Source organism: Amblyomma mixtum, chromosome 3 (assembly GCF_055824585.1).
Source record: "Amblyomma mixtum isolate Tamu chromosome 3, ASM5582458v1, whole genome shotgun sequence".
NCBI lineage: Eukaryota > Metazoa > Arthropoda > Arachnida > Ixodida > Ixodidae > Amblyomma > Amblyomma mixtum.
The window spans coordinates 215235229-215255765 of record NC_143014.1 but is presented as its reverse complement, the minus strand read 5'-3'; the positions used below and the strand labels follow the sequence as shown (position 1 = coordinate 215255765).

Genomic DNA, 20537 nt, shown 5'->3' with positions numbered 1-20537 from the left:
GGTTGAATCACGCACTAATTTTCCGGCTAGACGACTGTTTGGGGTTCACATGCCGTTAACATAACTTTGTAGAATATCGTCAGAAGCCAGCATCACGGTTCCCGTTGAGGTGCAGATAGCGAGCAAGGCCCTATAAGCAGCGCAGTATTAGACATGTGTATGCTAGCCATAGGCGAGTTTATTAAACCATCTTCTATGGAGGCATGCTCAGTATATCACCATCTGAATTGAGTGTAATCAAGCAAGAGGCGGCGGTTCCAAACTCAGCTAATAGCTGATGACGTCAGCTGCGTCGGCGAATTTATTATGCCCGCGCACTGCATCGCTAACAACGTGTAAGACTTCCTCTCAATATTCAGCTCTGCGAAGGTGTCTGACGCATTATCCACGCACCCAGTGGAACAGCAACCTGCCTACGCGTTTCTCGAGCATTACTAGGAATCGACAAGTGGAGGGCACCTTGCTGCACGAATGCAATCATGCAGATGAGGAGACCAGTATTCCATCATCCTGTCCGCACTCGCAATATTAAGCGGGCCCTATTATGTCGCTTAAAACAATTATGCCGCATACGGGCGGCAGCGAGGGGCTCACGTGCTGCGCAACTGAGCCCGAAGACCGTGACGTCATAACCGCGCTGTCCAGTTGCAGCGTTCTTCAACAACCTGGAAATCAGGGCCTTCGCCAAAAAATCTGCACCAAAAATGATTGGGCACCACCGATTGTTATCCGCTGGTGGTGCGCCATAAAGCATGGAGGGCACGCGCCAAGCTCCGCACCAGTAGACTTCTCTATAACGAGGTGCGCCAGCAAATGCTGCGATTTTGGACGCCTCGAATGCTGGAGCGGCGAGATGAGGATTTATGTGAGGTCCAAAGTGCGCTGCTCTGTCAGGAGGCGCTGCAAGCATGGATACGTGCGGTATGCCGGCCGCCATCGGTTTCGAGTCGAGCGCAGGAACGAGAACAAGCCAAGTGGCGAGACATACGTGTATATTGCCAACCCGCCATGTTGCCAACACACAGCCGCCCGCTCGCATCACGCGGCTTAAAACTGAAAGGTTTGATTAGAGCCACAAAACAACGGCTTCTCGCAAATCACTGGCTCTGCCTTCACCCCCCCTATAGTTCCCTGCTTCCCTGCCCTTCGTCTTCGGTTGGACTTGTTAGTTAATTAGGGTCATCTTTCGTTCAGTCTTTCGTGCTTCCTTCTCCTGGAAGCGAAACCTACAACGCCTAACATTCCGCGGATGCTTTAGAAGACAATTACTGCTGTTCATATAGTTGCACCCCGCATAGAGTGTTAGTCCTGACAGTCTTGTTATAGCGCAGTTTCGCTGCATTGGACAACAATGAATCGTGCTTCAAAAAGCGTCAATTTGTCGCGCTCGCGCCCTTCTGCCCGTCCTTACAGGCGTCTCTCCGGCCCCGTATGAATCCATCTCCGTCGGAGTGTGTAAAGGAAGAATTTAGGCGTCGCCAATCAGGAATTCCACTTTTGGATGCGTGCGCCGGAATCTGGACTTTTTTTCGCCAAACACTTGGCGTTCAGGGTTTCGCATCTTCTCCGCCCCGCGTCTGCCGTTCGTGTTGCAGCCGTTAGCAGGAATTTCGGACATCTGGACAATTGTTGAAATCGTGTCTTGTGGCAAATCTAATGGTAAAAGAAATAGACAGTGGTTTTCAGCAGTGTTTAGATTCTATAGGTGATCTCCCGCACACATCAAATGCAGCGATGTCTCGGTGTGTCGCCTAACGTTTGTTCCAAAGCCGTTCAAGGTTTAGGGTATGGGCGTCTATGGAAACAACGAAAATTTAGAGCCCTTTTGGATGACAAAAACGCAATTTTTTGACAACCTGCTGTTCAAGTCGTTTCACCAGCGGCTTCAAATACAACAGGGGCCGGGGTTTCCGTTTTCAGTGCCGTGTTTATCGAAGCAGAGGAAAGTTCTCCAGGACAGATATTTTCACAAAATGCCTGATTTATGTCACGCTGCACGGCTATAAGACAAAACTTTCACACGCACTCATACATCGCATCGTAGACGGGTGGTCTGCACTGCACTGCACACATGAAGAGGTTTTCAGATCGAACCTCTTCTTCCGCCGCGTACTTCCTTTTATATAGATAAAAGGCCAGCGCACAGGCGCCCGCCAGTTGCCTAGGGGTCCTATTCCAATGCGAACGCTATCAAGCTTTCTTTCATTGCAGAAACGCGGGCAATAACTCGACAAAGCATTCTTCAGCTTCTCATCATTGCAGCGAAAACACGCCGCTCCTGCGTAGACGCCGCCACGCGAAATAGAACAAAGGGTGCCGAGAGAACTCCCCCCTCTCTAATCAAGACATGGTAACGCATGTAGTGGCAAGGTATTGTGGAAGGCGGTGCGAAACTTCAAGACATGCCTTATATACAGGCATTTGCAATTTATATCACTGCGCCTGATTTTGCTTGTCAGCGAAAACGGCGGCGTTCTTTGAATAACTTCTTTAAGCGATTCCACCAGTATTAAAGCGCCGTCCGATAAATTCAACGTGAGACCACGTGACGCGTATACTAGCCGAGTGGTAGCGTTGGAGAAGATAACACCATTTCTTACGATGCTTGCGCATCCGGAAGCCGTCTCTTGACATTCTTGCGCGCATTGAATAATGCATTTAGTCGTAGGAAGGCAGGCCTGTCAAGTCTTGACAAATGCACGTTTCAAATTCCCAAAGTTCGCCATACGAAGAACGTCTTCGCCAAAGCCGCGGCGCTCACTTCCCTACGAATGTCATTTAGAGTTACGCGCCGCTTCCTGTATTACTTCGCTTTCAGCGGGCTATACCCGTCAGATCTGGGTTGTTTCAGCTGGCGGCTCCAAGCCGTGGCATATACGCGCATTTAGACGCCTTCAATCTTGTCTCCGCCGTTGTCGAATTTCCTCGGGCTTGTGACGGCGCCTCTGCACACGTCGCAGAGCATCAGTCGGAGTAAACACATCCGCATCTGTCTAGTATACCGCGTTTCCGCGTACGCCGCATTGCGCTCACGCGGCCTTTTCGCGGGCGCAAAACAGGTGAAATAGCTGTACGTACTACGTTTAGCAAAACTTTAGTATAGTGGCACGTGGTTGCCGCACGTAACAGCTGCGAATTTCACCACCTGCGCTTGGAAATAATCCCCGTCTACGAAAAATAGCACGAAGAAAGAGCAAATAAACACATGTTTAGTTAAACGAGAGGAAAGAGAGTTTTAGCATGGCGAAGCCGTACTAGTGTGGACGTATACCGGATTACCCGACCCGGCAGCTCACGCTCAGTGGCCCCACGTGGCCGTACCGCTGTCACTGCGCATGCGCTGGAGGCGCCGGGTAATCCGGCATACGTCCAATGCTAATACGTCGCCGCTGTGCTAAAACTCTATCATCGGTGGCGCGGCCGAACTGCGTCAGGGTTATCATAAAGCAATGCTGAGGTCTGCGTGGCGTACTTGCAAGAATTGACTTATGGATCTGGAGATGCTTAATTTGACGAAAAACGCGCGGGTGGAACGAGGACACATCAAGGATACAGGTGACAAGGACGACTGAACCATGCTCTATTGTGATATATTCCAGCGGCTAAAAAGACAGGGACGAAGGTAGACGAGACAGGACGAACGCCGGACTTCAACTGAGGCTTATTTCACAAACAGCGATAATATACAAAAGGGGGCGCGACAAGTGAACAAGGTCGGCGACAAGTGTGGCGTGCGTGTAGTATTTTCGGCCCCGGAAAAGCTGGGACGCATGTGCCGCCTGGTGAATGACGCCAAAAAGAGGCCTATGTGCAAAATTAAGCACATCAAACCTCTTGTTCAATGTGAAGTTGGTGTTGTATACAGCATCCCCCTCGCCTGTGGCAGACGGTATATCGGACAGACGGGACGCTGCCACAACGAACGCTTGCTAGAGCATCGCCGGAAAGCTCATTCGTTATCTGGCGGAGGTCACCTAGCTGGCCACATTCGCCGTTGCTCACACAAGCCAGCATGCAAGGCGTTTTTAGAAAGGACAAGTGTGATGCGCAGATTTAAGACTCAAAAGAGCCGATAAATTTTTGAAGCGTTCAGTATTTTCAATGATAAAGAAAACTGCGTCAGCAGCCCTTCTGTGGCGCTACACAAAAAAGAAATAGATTACCTGAAGGCAAACGGGTGGATTCAGCCAGGTAGGCGATAAATAGTAGGTGCGCCGATGTGGAAAACATGAGTGGCATGGCAAAGGAGCCTTCTGCATTTTTTTTATTATGGGTTAATCTTGTCACGGATTACTTTTCCTTGCGCCCCCTTTTGTATATTATCGCTGTTTGTGAAATAAACCTCAGTTGAAGTGTCCGGCGTTCGTCCTGTCTCGTCTACCTTCGTCCCTGTCTTTTTAGCCGCTGGAATGTATCACAATAGTACTACCAACCAACTAGCCCAACTTTCTATGCTTAATGAACCATGTTGTGGCGCACTTCCAGCCTCCCTAAAGACCACAAGGCTTTGAAGGACAAGGGGGCGGGGGGTGGGAGGTATCGCTAACCTTATAGAGATTTATAGCTGGATTTAGTGCTCCCCAATACACGGCTGAAAAGGAAACCATGTGGCCTGAATAATTTTAACCCAAGCCGTACCTACGTGTTTTCCGGCATGAGCAAGGGAAAAGGCAACGAGGCGCTCATGTCTTAAACATTAACACAAAACACGACGGAAAGTGGCACGATACGAATTTAGTTGGCGTGTGCATAAACATTTATGCAGAACGAGAAGATATCTGCTTTTGTAAAGACGCGGCAAATTGAAAACGATTGGCGTCTTGATATTGTGGCTTGTAGCAATCCGAAACTATGGTATCGCCCACTGTAGAAACACATCACACGCGTCTGAACGATCGCGAGGCGCCCCCAAAATAGCCTGTATATGGTCTGACTAAAGCGGCTCACATTTAGTACTTACGCTCAAGTTACATGTGTAGAGTCAAGCTTTTAAGGGGTGAGGGAAAGAGGAGATGAGCAATGGTGGCTAGCGGCCATAGATTATTACTCTCGCTTTGACCATAGCTATGGTGCGAAAGCGCTCTTCGCGTGGCTTCCAACGCGTGCTAGTTTTCAACAATTTTTTTGCCGGTGTTCTTTGCATATATAATACGATTTTTTTTTCCTGCAGTGTTCTGCATACCCCCCCCCCCCCCCCCCCCCCCCCCCTTATACTCAGAGTGCATTTTTTAGCACTTCGCGGCCCGAGGATTCTCAGAGGGGACGTCTTCTGCATGCTTACCTCTAAATTGCGCTATTGCCGTTGAAGTCGGTTTTGAAAGCACAGAAGCCCTCCTTAGAATTGTTACAATGATTCAGCTTAGATTATTTGTGTCGTTAATCTCAGGCATTTGCGATCCATGCCTCACACACATTATGTCCCGCTCGTCGGCATAATTAACATGCAGTTGCGCAATTTGTTAAGAAATGTACCGGAGAGCCGTATATACCAGGAAAGAAAATAACTAGACGCAACTAATAGCGTGGAAAATGTGATGGTGTCCGTGCCTCCTGGTGGTTTGCATTGCAACAGCTTTGTTGTTGCCGTTCTAATCTACGCGCCGTGAGCGAATAACTGGAACTTCCATCCACCGGCTACTTTGTTTCTCAGCCGTCAACTATGAAGAATAGATGATAGTAGAGGTGAAGCTCGCTTCAACTGACAGCCGTAACCGGTGATTCTTTACAGCACTTGATGCGATGCGCGTATTGATGAGACAGCGGCCGCGGTGTTGTGACACTGTTCGTTTCCATCCTGCTCTAAACTTTGCGTTTCTCTGGTGGCTTCCTGCAGAGAACCGCTTACTGATTCGATAAATGATTAATGCCATGCCGCACGTGTATAGTAGTGAGTATATGCGTACACCGTATTGTGAGCGTATGCCCTGCTTTTTTTTATCGCTCCGTTTTAGTGTGCGGCATTGAGAAGGAATATGCAAATGAGAGGTCTCCAGCGGGAGCGAATGCTGCAGCTGTACTTATGACGCTTCAATTTCACAACTTCCGGAGTCCAAGCGCCGCGAATGAAGTTATCGGTTTCGCATCGGCTCTCTGCCGCATATGCTCAGTCCGCCCTAAAGATGACGCTTCAAACCTAATGTTTCAGATCTAAGTGCGCACTGACGCTCCTGGGGGCAGCATGCAAGAAGCACCTCCGTTCCGCGGACCACAAACTGTTAAACCTCTTTAAATAACCTGGCTATACCACTTTTCTTGAGTAAAAACATCGGAACTACTATCATCCCATAAGCAGCTTAGTTTTTGCTATCGCAACGCCAGAGCGGCGTTAAATGCGCTTAGTCATAAGATTACACCGTTTAATGAGCTAATTTACATCTTCCACCTTTACCCCATAGCGGTTGCGATCCTCAGTAAGGCCATTTCTGATGCAAATCTATAGCCTGACGGCTTCAACTGCTTCCAGGTTTATAGCTCAGTGTAGCTCAAGTTGAGGATACCTAGAAACAGATATGTTTTATTTGAGCCAGAATTATATCTAGCTCGTCAAATAAATTTAGAAAAAAAGTTCTCGGTATATGATACTTCAAAGAGCGTGACACCGCACCCGCAAGTTTCCTGCCTATCGGACATGATAAATGACGAATTGCTCTGCCATTTCAACGCTTTCCGCGACGTGTATAAGACAGCGGTATTGTTTGTCGGCTTAGCGGGAGGAAAAAAAAAATTGATGGGCGGTTCTCGGAAAGTGCTGCAAGGACATCCCGCTGAGCGGCTTTGAGGCATCACCGGCTCAATGAAAACAGCAAAGAAAAGGGATTTTTTTTTTTTCGAAAAGGCGCCGGGCGCATTGTAGCGTCAAAGTTAGCGCCCCGCCCAAGAGTATATCAGGGGACACTTGGCTCCTGCTTGCCAGTTCCTTGACGGCAGCTATCGGCACGCTCATGCGCCACTGCCGGCATCGTTTAATCTCGGCGACGAGTGACGGTCGATGAGACCCTTTCTTCAGGGAGGCCTTCAAGGAGATTTTCAGCCCTAAAGGACTGGTGGCTGAAGCCGGTGCCTGGAACGGCAATTCCATCGAGCGGCTGGTGGTCTTGAAGCGTCGCTTGGGATAAACTCAAGGTTTGAACAGTTGCTGGTCCTTTGATAGCGCCTCAAATAATTTAGGATGTGAGTGAAGCTTCCACAAAGGTCAGTGAAGATCGTCATAACGCGTTGAGACTTTTCCTTGAGTAGTCCTTTAACGAGCTAATCATTGAAGCTGTTCGGTTTAAATGCATGGAGCACCCGAGCTGAAATCTTCAAATGTGCTTGATTGCAAGGCTATAGATATGCTCAGAAGGTGAACGACAGGAAGGCGAATTCTCGAATTTCGTCGCCAATGCCACGCTGCGCCTGTGGCTCAGTATAAGAGGGCATCCTGTTTCTTAAGACAGGGTACGGCCCCAGTGAATCTCCTCCTGCTTTGTGGCAGAAACGCTTTCGTATATGTCTGGCAAGCCAGATTTTCGCAGCAATACTTTTGCGTACGCACTGCATAGTTCACCTGAATACTGTCGAAGAGCGTCCTAACTTTACAAGTGCACACATACGTGGCCACGTATCGCATTCTCTGCATGCTTGGCCCCGTAGGCAGCAGTGTGGCTTAGCATGTTGTCCATCCGAGCTTGGAAGAGGAGAGGGAGTCTAAGATGCTGCAGACGAAGAATAAGACAGGCTCAGAAAGATGCATGGGCTTCTATGGAAGCTCCTGTGATAAGAAAAGCAGACGAAAGGCGCGACATCCGTCAACAATAGCAAGCGGGAACAGTGGGAATGCACTTGTGCAGCAGTTGCAACCAGCGCTTCACAGGTGTATTCGCACTTCGTCTTTTTTTTTTTTCGGTTATAAGTCTCAGGCCGAAGTGCTCATGTCGTCCGGCCTTACTTTCTTAGGGCAAAAGAGCTGGAAAAAATGCTTGGATTTGTATTTAAAAGTTCGGATGCTCGCCTATACCCAGCAATTATTCTTTGGCCCTTGTGCAGACCAACACATCCATAACACTTTTTTCTTGCATAGCAGGCCTGACCACCGCCTTGATCATTTGCTGTGCAAGAATTCAAGGCTGTGAGGGCTGAGGGCGATTTGAAAGATTCGCAAGGGAAGTATGGGCCAAGAAGTGCACCAATGTTGCCCGTAGTCCGAAAACTCGAGCAGCCGCTAACTCCTCCTAAATTGCCTCTGGAGTTTGCTGGTTACACCTCTACTTCGTAGGGAGTCGAACAGCACTCCCCTCAGAGACAAATGGAGTCGGAGGATGGTTTTGCTCCCTCCACTTGCACACTTTATCAACACTGCGATTTCCTGCGGCCGTCTTCTGTCTAAAAATTCTTCGTCAATCACTGCAATTGCCGGCTGTCAACTGCGAGGTGTTCTTTCCAACGGCAAGGAACTTCAGCAAAGCAGTCAGCTTACTACTGCACTTTGTGAGCAATAACTACTGCCGGATCGCTAAGTTGATTAAGAATTGTCTGCGTTTCTTTATTATGGCCTTCACGAGTCTCATTCCGCCTTCCGAACACTTGTTTCGAAACCACGGTTTCACGAACAAAAAAAATATTCACAAACGAGCATTGCTTTAATTCATGCAAAATGCATGCATGAACTGCCCACGCACGTCTACATTTTGCCCCTAAAGGTGACTGGAAAAGCTTTAATTGCAGTGTTATTCTGGTGGTGGTATAATGCAAAAAGTGGTGCTTGGTAAGGTGCAGCGTTCGCTTTTTGTTTTCTTATTTTAATGCTGCGAATTATGAAGAGAACGTCAGTGTGTTCCGTTCGCATATATAAAATGTTCAACGTACGTTATGACCTTCCTTCAGAATTTCCTTTCTTGCGGTGCGAGCCGTTCTTTGGATTTTCTCTTGATTTATCAGGCTTGGCAGCCTCAATTGCGGCAGCGATCTCTGAACTAACGACCAGCTGAATCCCTGGGCTTCTCGGAATGCATTAATAGGTAGCTAACATTCACCGCGATAACTCATCTGCGACAAGTGTGCGAATTTACGCATAACAGCGAACATTCCAGCCATAAAAGTCAGGCAGTAAAGAGAAAAAAACTACGCGTAATGCGTCTGACTGCCGACCAGTAGTTTTACAGTGCAATTCCCCTCTGGCCTATTCCTTTCTTTCTTTCCTTCTTTCTTTCTTTCTTTCTTTCTTTCTTTCTTTCTTTCTTTCTTTCTTTCTTTCTTTCTTTCTTTCTTTCTTTCTTTCTTTCTTTCTTGCTTCCTTTCTTTCTTTCTTTCTTTCTTTCTTTCTTTCTTTCTCTCTTTCATTTTTTTCTTCCTTTCTTTCATTTTTTTCTTTCTTTCTTTCATTCTCTCTTTCATTTTTTTCATTCTTTCTTTCATTCTCTCTTTCATTTTTTTCATTCTTAATTTCTTTCTTTCCTTCTTTCTTTCTTTCTTTCATTCATTCTCTCTTCATTTTTTTCATTCTTAATTTCTTTCTTTCTTTCTTGCTTCCTTTCTTCCTTCCTTTCCTTCTTTTTTTCTTTATTACTTTCTCTATTTTTTCCTTACTTCTTTCTTTCTTTCTTTGAAACCCTCTATTGGCGCAGTATATATGCACCCAATGGGAGTGCGTTACTCGCTTAGTTCCATCGGGCTTATCAAGAGTGTGGCGATTCTAGCGTGGGACAAGCAACTAGTTGCTTTTTACAAAGTGATTACTTCCTCGATTATATTTGCTTGAACCCCTTTAGTTTCAAGCGTGTGCATGTTTCACGTAACATGGGAACCTGCGGTTTGCTCAAGTTAGATTTTTACAGTTGAAGCATCTTTCGGCCAGCATGAATATTCTCCTGCGCGAATTGCTGTTAACAACAATATATAGGATGTTTATTGCCTATAATGTGCAGTGTTTAAATTTTTTTTTCGAAGGTTATTTGTATCCGTGTTTAAAATATCAGCAGCAGACGCTGCCATTTACATTAAAAAAAATCGCTAATTGTTCCTAACAGCTGAGCCTGTAGCCAGAGCATTTGGCAGCGCCTTGCAGGATAGTACAGAGGCTGGTTTTATCTTTGTTGGCTTCTTTCACGAGCATCATCTTCTTCCGTTGGCACTGAATGATGACGGACACGGGCAGTGCTATTGTTCACTGGAACGGTGGATTTTGTAACCGCCCACCCTCGACGCAATCTGAAAGCGCGTTTTTGCGGACATAGTTGTATAAAGCACTTTTTGCGGTGTTAGTGGCGATCGTTGATTGTTTGCAGGGCGTAACACAGGGACCCGTGACCCCGTGCCCGTCTTCGAGCACAACGCACGGTGAATGCATTTCTTGGCGTATGCGTAATAAGCGACTTCTAATACGTCTACTGTTGACGTACAGACAATGGGTGAATATTTATTAACAATAATCAATTCTATGCGAACTCGAAAGAGCTCGGATGCGAGCAGGCGAAAACAACTTGCGGCACGTTTGTACTCACGAATGAAACTATATCTCCCCGCGGAGCTCTCTTGCGAAAATGAGCTCAAAAACCTGCTTAATCGCGAAATGAAAACGATCGTGGCGTCGTAATACGCACCTGATCCTAAAGAGAATCATTTGGCATTTCTTGTTATACTATTGGTAAAGTTGCTCCACATTGCCTGGATGATTGTCGGAGGAGTCGCTTGTGCGCGCATGTGTGCGTGCGTGTGTGCGTGCTTGTGCGTGTGTGCGCGTGCGCGCGTGCACGGAGAGCGCTTGTATCATTCTTTGCTTTGGTTCCAGCATGTTCGTTTTGCCGAAGGAAACGGGATTCGGACCCGTTTTTTTTTCTTTCCCCCGCAGAGCAGACGCACGCTATACGGCCAGGCTAGCATGGATTATAGAGAACGAAAGGCGTTTGGTTTTATTAATGGGTAAGCATTAGAAAGGCCTGTGCAGGCAGAAATGGCGACCGCCGTCACGCGTGACGCGAAGCGAACCTTGTGACGTCATCACGACCTGCCCGCCGGATTGTGAGCAAACTGTCTACCGTGGCAGGTGGCAGTTAAATCACTGATTGGACGCGAGAGGTCGCTCGGGGTCGCTCGGGGCCAGTGGCGCAACGCTTAAACGCTGCGCCACTGCGCCAGGAGCGGTATGAGGACTCCCCACCGATCTGTGAGTGTTAAGTAGAGAATGACCAATTCCGCATGTATGAGCAATAACCCGTCAACGCTATCGCGTCATATTTTTAAGGCGGAGCTGCAGCAAAATCAGGAGTAAAAGAAAATGCTCACGCATTCAGACGATCCTACGAAGATGGCCTAAGTGTTTTTCTAGTTGGTTTTAAACGGTGAAAATGGACTTGTCCGGATCATGTATTGCCTGGAACTATAGAGAGGGAGAGGAAAACAGAAGGACGGAAAGGCAGGGAGGTTAACCAGGCGATGCCCAGTATTCTACCCTACACGTGCGGAGGAGAACAAAAGTGAAAAAAAAAAAGCAAAAAAGCGGCAACGAAATGAGGATGGGTCAAAACGTAGTTGGAAGGAAGAGTCGGGGAGTTGCATATATTGAGGGTATTGGGATTTCACAAAGCGCATGTGACGGGATGTAGGAGCAAAAGGTGCCAGCTCCGAGCATCGGGAACTTGGGCAATTTGCTGTGTAATACGTTGAGCTTTTCTCGAGCTGCGCCAGGAAAGCTTCCTCGACAATTTTTGGCTGTCTTCAATTCTCAGAATGAAGCATGGAGATATCAGCGTTATCAGCCGCATCTGCTGCGCTTCGCGGCTCAGCTGACACCATCTGTGAAGGCTGCCACGTGGCGCTGCTCGCTGAATATCGAGGCATGGTTTCACACGAGGACTGGATTTTTCAAGCATCTGTTTATTAGATTTCGACAAATACGATGCGCGTGCCTCGCGCTCTACAGCGCAGAAGATAGATGATATTTGTGGCCCACGCCCGTTTAAATTTGGCTGGAATTGGTGGAGGCTTCCTAAGCCCTGGTTCTTGTTTCTTCCGTAGTATTTTTGTCTCTGACGAAATGCGACCGTTGTTCTGAATAAGGTGTGAAAGCACTTGTGGTGATCTGTTTGGCAAGCCATAAAAGGGCCCGCCGCGCGCATCTCGATTGTTGTCGCTGCAGGAGGCGATTTTTGTGGCTTTCATTTCTTCTCGTGAACGGCCTTGCGCTGATGTTTCTCTAGCGATGGTGCTCTAAAGATGGGCGACCGTTCGTGAGAAAAAGTAATACCCGATGGTGCGGCCGTCCTGTCGTAGAATGCATCGAAATAATTTCTGCTGGGTTGAAAAGGCCACAGCCTCAAAACGACGCCGTCTGGCGAAGCTGTCAATATGTTTCTTTCCGCATGAGTAATTGAGGGCCTCGTCTTTTGCCTGCGAACGCTCGCTGCGCACGCCGCATCCGCTGTTGCCAGGAAGTCGGAGGAGATAGAACGAAAATTCATAAAGGATCGCTCCGAATGTTGCTCAAGGAACGTGAAACATATATTGACTTAATCGCGGCACGAGCATTCTCCGTTGCTCCAGCCGCTTCTTCTGCGCCTAATCTGCTATTTAGTCAACTTACGCCGACGTGTTCATGGACGAAGTCATTGAGAAACCGCATGATGAGAGTACGCAATGTTCCCGTATACTATACGGGAGTGCAACTCCGAGTGCACTCGCATGGATATATGCATAAATAGCTATACGCCTAAATAGCCTAAATATGCCTAAACAGCTGGGCGGTGGTGGCGTCAGCGTCATCGTGCCTCCGTTTTAGAAAGCGCATTTTTTGACGTACGTTTTAATACCGCGATAATAATTTCTGTATAGACCCGAAAAAAAAAAGAATTAAAGGAGCGATTGCTCATTACCCTCTATTCTAGCGCAGCCATTCGGCTACAGTCGAAACAGCTTTCTCAGAAGCTTCGTAGTTGAAGAAAAATTCATCCTGGTCCGGGGATCGAACCCGGGACCACCGCCTAACCGTAGCAGTCGCTCTACCAACTAAGCTAAGCAGGGCGGCTAGCAGGGGGTTTTATTTCATCATTAGAAGATTTTTCTGGCGAATGGCGGAGAGGGAGAAAGGAATCTAAGAAAGGAAAGGCAGGCAGACAGGTGAAAATGTGACACCCACTAGGCTATCCTACACGTGGGGAAGGGGATGAAGAAAGTGAAGGGAGAGAGAAAGTTGAGGTTTCAGACGCAGACCCGGTTCAGTCAGTTCGTTGCGTCTACAGTCTCTGTACTCTTGAAGAGTACCAGCTCCGTCCGGAAATACAGACGGACATTAAAAACAGATCTCTTGAATTTGTTAAAACAGTGCAGTACAAATTTTCGTTCGCCATCAGCGAAGTCCATTACTACCGCGGCCTAACCACATCATTACTGCTTTCTCGAGATCCTCAGACATGTTTGGTGGCATGTGCTCCATTACTGAAGCTCAATAATAAAAAAGACAATAAAAGTAATGAAAAGGAAAAGAGAAGAGGCAAGGGGATATGCGAATTAACGGGAAAGAACGTCAGAAGAAGAGAATAACGGCTTCTTCGCCACCTAGAACTGAGCTCATTATACTTTGGTAACGTCAGAATGCTTTCTAGAAAAGCTAGCCAAACACTTCTCAGAACAGAATGTCAATTACTTGGCTAGCAACGTCCTTCGGGGCTTCGCATTTTAAAGATAGCAGGGTACAAAAATCGGTCATATTTGTCTTCGTCAACAAAGAGACTACGGGTGGCCCTGTGCGCTTTGTGCGCCGAACGGTGATATTCCCGAGAAAAGAGCAGTGGCCTAATCAGAAATAAAACATGACAGGCAGACGCGACCGAGCACGATAGAAAGGAGAAAGGTAGCAGGCGCCACGCACCCGCCGACTTGAGTATAGACTTCACGTCTTTGCGTAATTAGAAGCAGAGATTTCTAACTACGGTATAGTGCATCATACTATTGTATAGTGATCTTCAGTTACAGCACTGAGACCTTTGAGGAGTATAATTGCGAAACGAATAACTGCCTACCGCAGCGCGCTGAGAAGAAGACCGGATCACGTAAGCCGAGTGAATAAACTAGAAATGTGGGAAAGAAGAGCAATATGGAAGTTAAATAAAAGCAAGACAGTAGGTAAATGCGCTGACGAATTGTATTCATGCTATGTTCAAAGGCGCGGATTGGAAAGTTACAACCTAATCAGAAGGAACACGGCATTGTATTGCAAGGGCGATTAATTCTGGCATATAATTTGATTTATGGGGGTTTAACGCCCTAAAGCGACTCAGGCTATATGAGGGACGCCATAGTGAAGGGCTCCAAAAATTTCGACCACTTGGAGTTCTTTAACGTGCACTAACATCGCACAGTACAAGGGCCTCTATAGAATTTCGCCTCCATCGAAATTCGACCGCCGCGGCCGCGGGATCGAACAAGCGTCATTCCGGTTAGCAGCCGAACGCCATAACCACTGAGCCACCGCGGTAGCTGGCGTATAATAAAAGTATTTGAATAGTGCGTGGGAGCTGCTTTCTGCAGTTTTTTTTTTTTTCGACAACACATCTCAGACACCTTGGCAGAGCGCATGCATATGTGATGCATGCTCTAGTCAGAACTAGGCACATAGTTTATATTTGTAACGGGGTTTAACGTCGCAAAGATACTCAGGCTATGAGGGACGCCGTATATGAAGGGCTCCGGATAATTTCGACCACCTGGGGTTCTTTAACGTGTACTTACATCGCACAGTACACGGCGCTCTAGAATTTCGCCCCATCGAAATTCGACCGCCACCAGGTAGATGATTTTCATGTGCGAGAAATACGCTCTTCCCGATCTTTCACGACCGTCTAGGTGGAGAATTCGTCGTCACCGTTCCTGGAGACGAGCGCAAAAATTTCCTCGAAGTGCCGCCTTAAATGCCGAGTTTTATGCATACCTAAGAGCAGTGAGTCGAAAGCAAGCTACTTCGCAAATGTCAAAAAGCGCTCAGGGCTTTCAGGTGGCGAAAGTTTAGATTCCTACGGGGAAGAAGATTGGGGCGAAGGCAGGTGGGGGGGGGGGGGGCTGAGTTGCGCGGAACGCGGCTCGTTATATATCACCAAATGCCACTATTTTCGCCGTGTCCTTCCGTTCCCAGTTATCGCGTGCGATAAAATCGGGGGTACGCCGATTATCGCGCGTGATAACCTGCGTCGAGCTCTCCGTTCGGTTCTGCTTGCGCGTTGGGAAAAGAAAAAAAAAAGAGAAGAGACGAGAGAGAGAGAAAATGCTAGCCGTGAACAGGTTCTTAGACTATCACCAGCCTTCTTGAAGAAAGTCTAGGAACAGACATTCTAAATTCCGCTAGCTACGTTCTGAGAACTCTCCCGGGGCAATCTAGCCCCTATATACGTATACACAATCGTGATGGATTGCCGTCGGTGCTTCGAAAACTCTAACGAGAAGGAACGTGAGGCACTTGAAACTAAATCCCTCGGGACTATTGAATGCCGCAGTATTGTCCTTAAGTCCGATTAGCGCGGGATTCGCTGGCACTTACTTCTTGTTGTTATCGCTTCGCGCGTTATTGCAAGGAGCTGCGTTCCGTATAATACTCCGTCGCGACAGGGCATCTGGGCGATTTTGCACAGTGAACTCGACACCGCGTACCTTCTTCCAATACTTAACATCGCCGCCAGGCGGCTTGCGTGGCCTACGGTCGCGGGCGAGTGACCTTGAACACGGCGCTTTGGCACTGCGATATATTTTCCCCACAGAAAACTTCTCGCTTGGGGTAGGCGGCAGCCGCCTCCCTTCTTCCTTAAGTCCGGCCTTGTTCCTCTGGTATATGCATACATCGGAGGATATATTTCGGCCATTAAATGCGAGGGTCTATACCGAACACTACTCGTGACTGCGTGGAAGTGATTTTGGCCACGTTTACTTTTTATTTTGCCCCCCCCCCCCCCCCCCCCCTAACCCGACACCCTTTGGGGGCTTACCCCTTTTGTCAGCAGAGCAGGAAGGGAAAACGCGGTATCTATGAAGGCGGATTTTGGGTCGCGAAAATTTTCCTTTAATTCAGCTTTCATGCACTGCACTTCACCAAGTTTACCATTGTGCAGACACCGTTCGCACACCAAAGCGAGTCACAGAGCATGCGAAACTTCGTCATCGAAATGACTGCGCGAAGGAAAGCGAGCGATAGACGATGAAGGGCTTCCTTCCAATGAGGGTTCAATGGGCGTCGCCGCATTGATAATTTGTGCTGCTGTGTGCACTTATCGCTAGCGCGGTGGAACCGGCAGTGGAGCCGGTTTGCAACAGTCCAGAGAGGAGGTGTTTCGACATCCTCCTCGCAAGGTAGAAAGGCGTATAGCTCTCGTTGCTGTTTCGTACACCCGCGCCTCTCTCGCTCACCGGCGGTCAGTCTCTGCAGAGACTTGTCTCGAGCGCGCATAAGAATTGAGCACGCACTGAAAATCAGTCTCGCTTTTTCCGCGTCATAAAAGCATGCAGAAATATGGTCAAGCCAGTGCTCGTCTGGGATCATCATCACCAGCTTGACATCCACTGCAGGACAAAGGTTTTGCCTTCACTTGAAATGGAATTCACACCGGCACCCTAAAGGACCATCGGAAATCTACCCTTCTGCCTGTGCCCTTTCTTATACCATTAATTCATGCTTATTCCCTGACCCAATCTTCTCTCTTCCCATCCTGCCTTTAGTGGAAATGGGAAGTGAGGAAGCTGAAAAGCGTGCACATTCGGAATGCTGGGGACCAAAGGCAATTGGCGCAAAGAAAATGCAGCTCACTACGTTTTTCTTCTCTTTGGACTCATGTGTCTTTGCACGCTGTTGTTGTTGTTGCTGCTGCTGGTCTCCTCCGCAGCGTTGCGGTACACTTTACTCCGCGCTGCTCCATCACCACCTTCCCAGTTCCCGTTTCATGCACTTTTTTTTTTTCTTAATACCTCCCTGCTTCAGTAGGCAAGTGTGCGCGCACCACCGACGCGAACTGCCATGCTCACGGCGTATACGTAACAACATAGAAGCAAATACAACTTGTCGCGAAACCGCATGCTAGCGGCGGCGGCGGCTTCGCGAGCATTTATCTCGAACCACGGCATCCTGACGGAGACAGGTTTTCTCCGAAGCGGCAGCGCGTCTGGAGCGACCACGCTCGGTGTTCATGTGTTTCTTTTTTTTGTTCCCTCTACTCTCGCCCTCTCCTTCCGCTGTTCGGGCCCCGATCCATTCCCGCCGCTTTTGCTCGATTGCGCGCCGCTCGTCGTCGTTTTGTTAAAAGGTTGTCAGCGGCGCCTTCTCTTGTATTCGGGCCGGAAAAGAAGAAGCCGCCGACTGCGCGGCATAAAGATAATGCATCGCCTTCCCTCTCCCCCTTACTCTCTCTCTCTTTGTCCCTCCTTTCCCCTCGTCACTACGGCTGTCACCTAAACGTGAGCCTTTAAACAAAAGGACAACGCCTCCGAGTATACTCCTAGATACCTTATTATTTTTCCTCACTTCTCCGTTTCTCGCCACCTTGCGAAGAGCTGCTCGCCCGCGCCGCGCGGTTGCAGTGTGTTCCGTGCCACAAAAAAAGGAGTGAGTATACATACATGCCGCTGCTCGGTCCGATTCCTTATAAAAATGGTCTATCGATAGTCTATAGACCTCTTATGGACTCTATTGCCTTCCTATAGATATTTCTTTTTGTCTATTCATAGTCTATAGACTGTCTATCGACACAACTCTGCTAAAAGTGCATGACGCCATAAATCTATAGATTGTCTATAGACTGTCCATAAAATTTGCATTGCCTACAGACAGTTCTCTAGGAATTGTTTATGGAGAGCCAATTGACTTTATGGACACAAGTCTATGAACAGTCTATAGACTGTATAAAAAAAAATTTATAAGGGATCTCTCTATAGCGCTACCTTCCAGAATTTATCTGCCGGTAGCTTCGGACGTATGGTGCTTCACGATTTTGAATGAATTCCGACCGGTGCTCGCTTTGATCCTCCGGTATACTTTCCATTTATTGTATACATTCGGCGTGCTATGTGTCGCAGTTCGCGGCTCCTTTTATGTTGTGTTCCCACTAGTCTGTATTGCGCTAGTTAACAGAAACCGCTGGAAGAAAACATTTGAAAGAATGAGGAACTGTTCGTGTGATAGTACACTTTCTAATATTATAGCAAAATCTTGTGAATGGGAAGAGACGGCAAAGAGCCATCCCGAAGAGCCAGGCGGCTATGCCGTACTTACAATCTCTTGTGTAAGCTCCATTCTTTCGGAATAATCATGTATGCGTGTGCGGCTTGGATACTAAGATTGATGAAAGTTCAGCGTTTGTGGAAGATTTAACTTTGCTGCTGCATTGGAAAGAGAATGTGGAAACATTCTCATTTCATTCCTATATGTAACACCGGTCCGGGCTCAATTTCATGCGGCTATAGATTAAGGGATGACGGAAAACGTTAGCACAGCGGCGGAGTACGAGCGTGCACGTATAGCGGACCAGCGGGATGTCTGTTGCGCATGCGCAGTGGCAGGTACGCGTCCCCGCGTGGTTTCTGCGCACGCGCAGCAGGTGCCTTAGGTGAGGTGGACAACATCCCGTCAGTTGTTCCCGTATGCAATGGATGGATTCGTCGGGTTCCTTCAACAATGAGGCGCGAGCAGCAGCCAATACATTTCCATAACTTTTTTCTTCTCACCTGGGAGTGTCTAATGACCAACTAATGATAGCATCGGAGATTTCAAAAGAGGAGGAGTCGGGAGATTGGCGTGTTCGTTCGTAAGCAGGTGCACACAATATTCCACCAGCTATTGGTATGACTGTTGACCTGTCCCGTTCAGTTTACGTTGTACTAGCTCGAATTAGGTTGTGATGATAGCGCTGCCTGCTGCTCTCCGAGGCTCTTAATGTGCAGGGCAAAACAATATAGAAGCCGACAGCTTTTGATCAGGCAGTCTTCGACTGCGCTCCGTGTATGCGATAGGCATGTTGTTTTGTCTAAGTACTTACCATGACCCATGATTCCCTTTGTGTCTTTTCAAGTTGGGTGCCAGTTGAAGTAAGTTCGGTTATTAAGGCGCAAATTGAGTGCTTGCTTTTGTACCTATACGAACCGCCCGTCTCAAAATTTCTCAGGGTTTTCACCTGGGCCGTGTAGCGGTGGTCTAGCGGCGCCCATGTAGTTCAAAGCCAAGAAAGGATGAGGAGGAAAGCTCCCCTCACCCATCAGGGGTTCGAAAGCGCTGCAGAGGCCTTACGGCAGGGTCATCAAGCAAACCCGGGGTCAGGACTGTTATATCCATTAGCTGACGCCGGTTAAAGGAGCAAAACTGGGACAGTGATGATGATGCTTTGATTTTTAATGACAAAACGGCAGCTTGGGCGAAAAGCGCCGTGGCTCACTTGTTCTTGATTTCGGCACAGCGACATTACAGGGGACGACACATGCGCTGACTTCCAAACTTAATGGCGCAATGTTGCCATTAAAGCTGGAAGCCAGCACATGCGTTGCTGTTCGCGATCACGAACGAAAACAGCGGAGGTTGTTTCAGGAATGTATGTACTACACGCTCCGGCTGGAAGGATGACCGCTTGGCCCTTTTCCGCTGCAGGGGCGAACCACCCGCGGTCGTCGGCGCCCCCCGCGTGGCGGCTGCAGGAGCGGCGGTGCTGAGGCCGCCTTCGCGATGCCCGTGATCAGCCCGGGCCCCGACGAGGCGGCCGTCGCCCAGGCCCTGGCGCCCCCAAAGCTGTGCGCGGGCTGCGGCGCACCCATCGCCGACCGCTTCTACCTGCTGGCCGTCGAGCGGCAGTGGCACACGCGCTGCCTGCGCTGCTGCCACTGCAAGCAGCAGCTGGACTCCGAGCTTACCTGCTTCGCCAGGGACGGGAACATCTACTGCAAGGATGACTACTACAGGTACGCCGGGTTCGCCTTCACCGCGGAGATGGCCACGAGGGGCCGCAAAGTGTAGGAAGGAGAGAGGAAGGAAGGAAGGTCGGGGAGGTTAACCAGAGGGAGGTATGGGTCTGCTGTCCCGCACTGGGGAAAGGGATGGGGGATAAAAAGGAGAAGGGGTAAAAATAGCCAAGTAGGGACTTTGCCTATCGCGCAGGCAAGACGCATTCGAAGGAGAGGCAGACATAAATGACAGCGTCATGAGCAGCTGTACATCAGCAGTATTCGGATGCGACTAACGGGAAAACAACTCCTGGTTTTAGAATAGGCTGACCTCATTGTTTAGGAGGATAGGGGTAGAGCGGAGCGCAAGTCCGCATGAGCAGAACGCCAACCCAAAGGGCGTTATGGTTCTGCGCATGCGCACCGCTGTACTCCCATCCACCCAACCAGTAGTAGGGTCACCCTACTGGAGAGCTCCCTTATAAAGGAGCGTGGAAAGTGTTAAGGGGGAATCTCTTACCTTTCCATTGCTCCCCCTCTTCTCAAGAGAAGGCACCGATATAGTCCGCCGGCTGGCTTCTGTTTTTCCGAGTACTGGCTTGCCATTAAGACTCCTACCTGCATCAGATGCCAGAGGGTGTAACCGAGTTACTACGGGGAGTCGC

At 48.6% G+C, this 20537-nt stretch overlaps 1 protein-coding gene across 2 annotated transcripts in view; it reads left to right on the top strand.

Annotated features, from left to right (window-relative positions):
• LOC149353650 (LIM/homeobox protein Lhx9-like) overlaps nt 1-20537 on the top strand; it is a 54020-nt gene that overhangs the window by 18106 nt on the left and 15377 nt on the right. Inside the window, exons 1-2 of one of the 2 annotated variants that reach the window (XM_089582699.1) lie at nt 17477-17551; nt 19583-19890. In XM_089582699.1, the coding sequence (XP_089438825.1) occupies nt 19658-19890 (233 nt within the window). In that variant the 5' untranslated portion in view covers nt 17477-17551; nt 19583-19657. Of the gene's footprint in view, nt 1-17476; nt 17552-19582; nt 19891-20537 lie in introns of those variants that run through there. The other variant, XM_089582698.1, reaches the window with a different exon arrangement.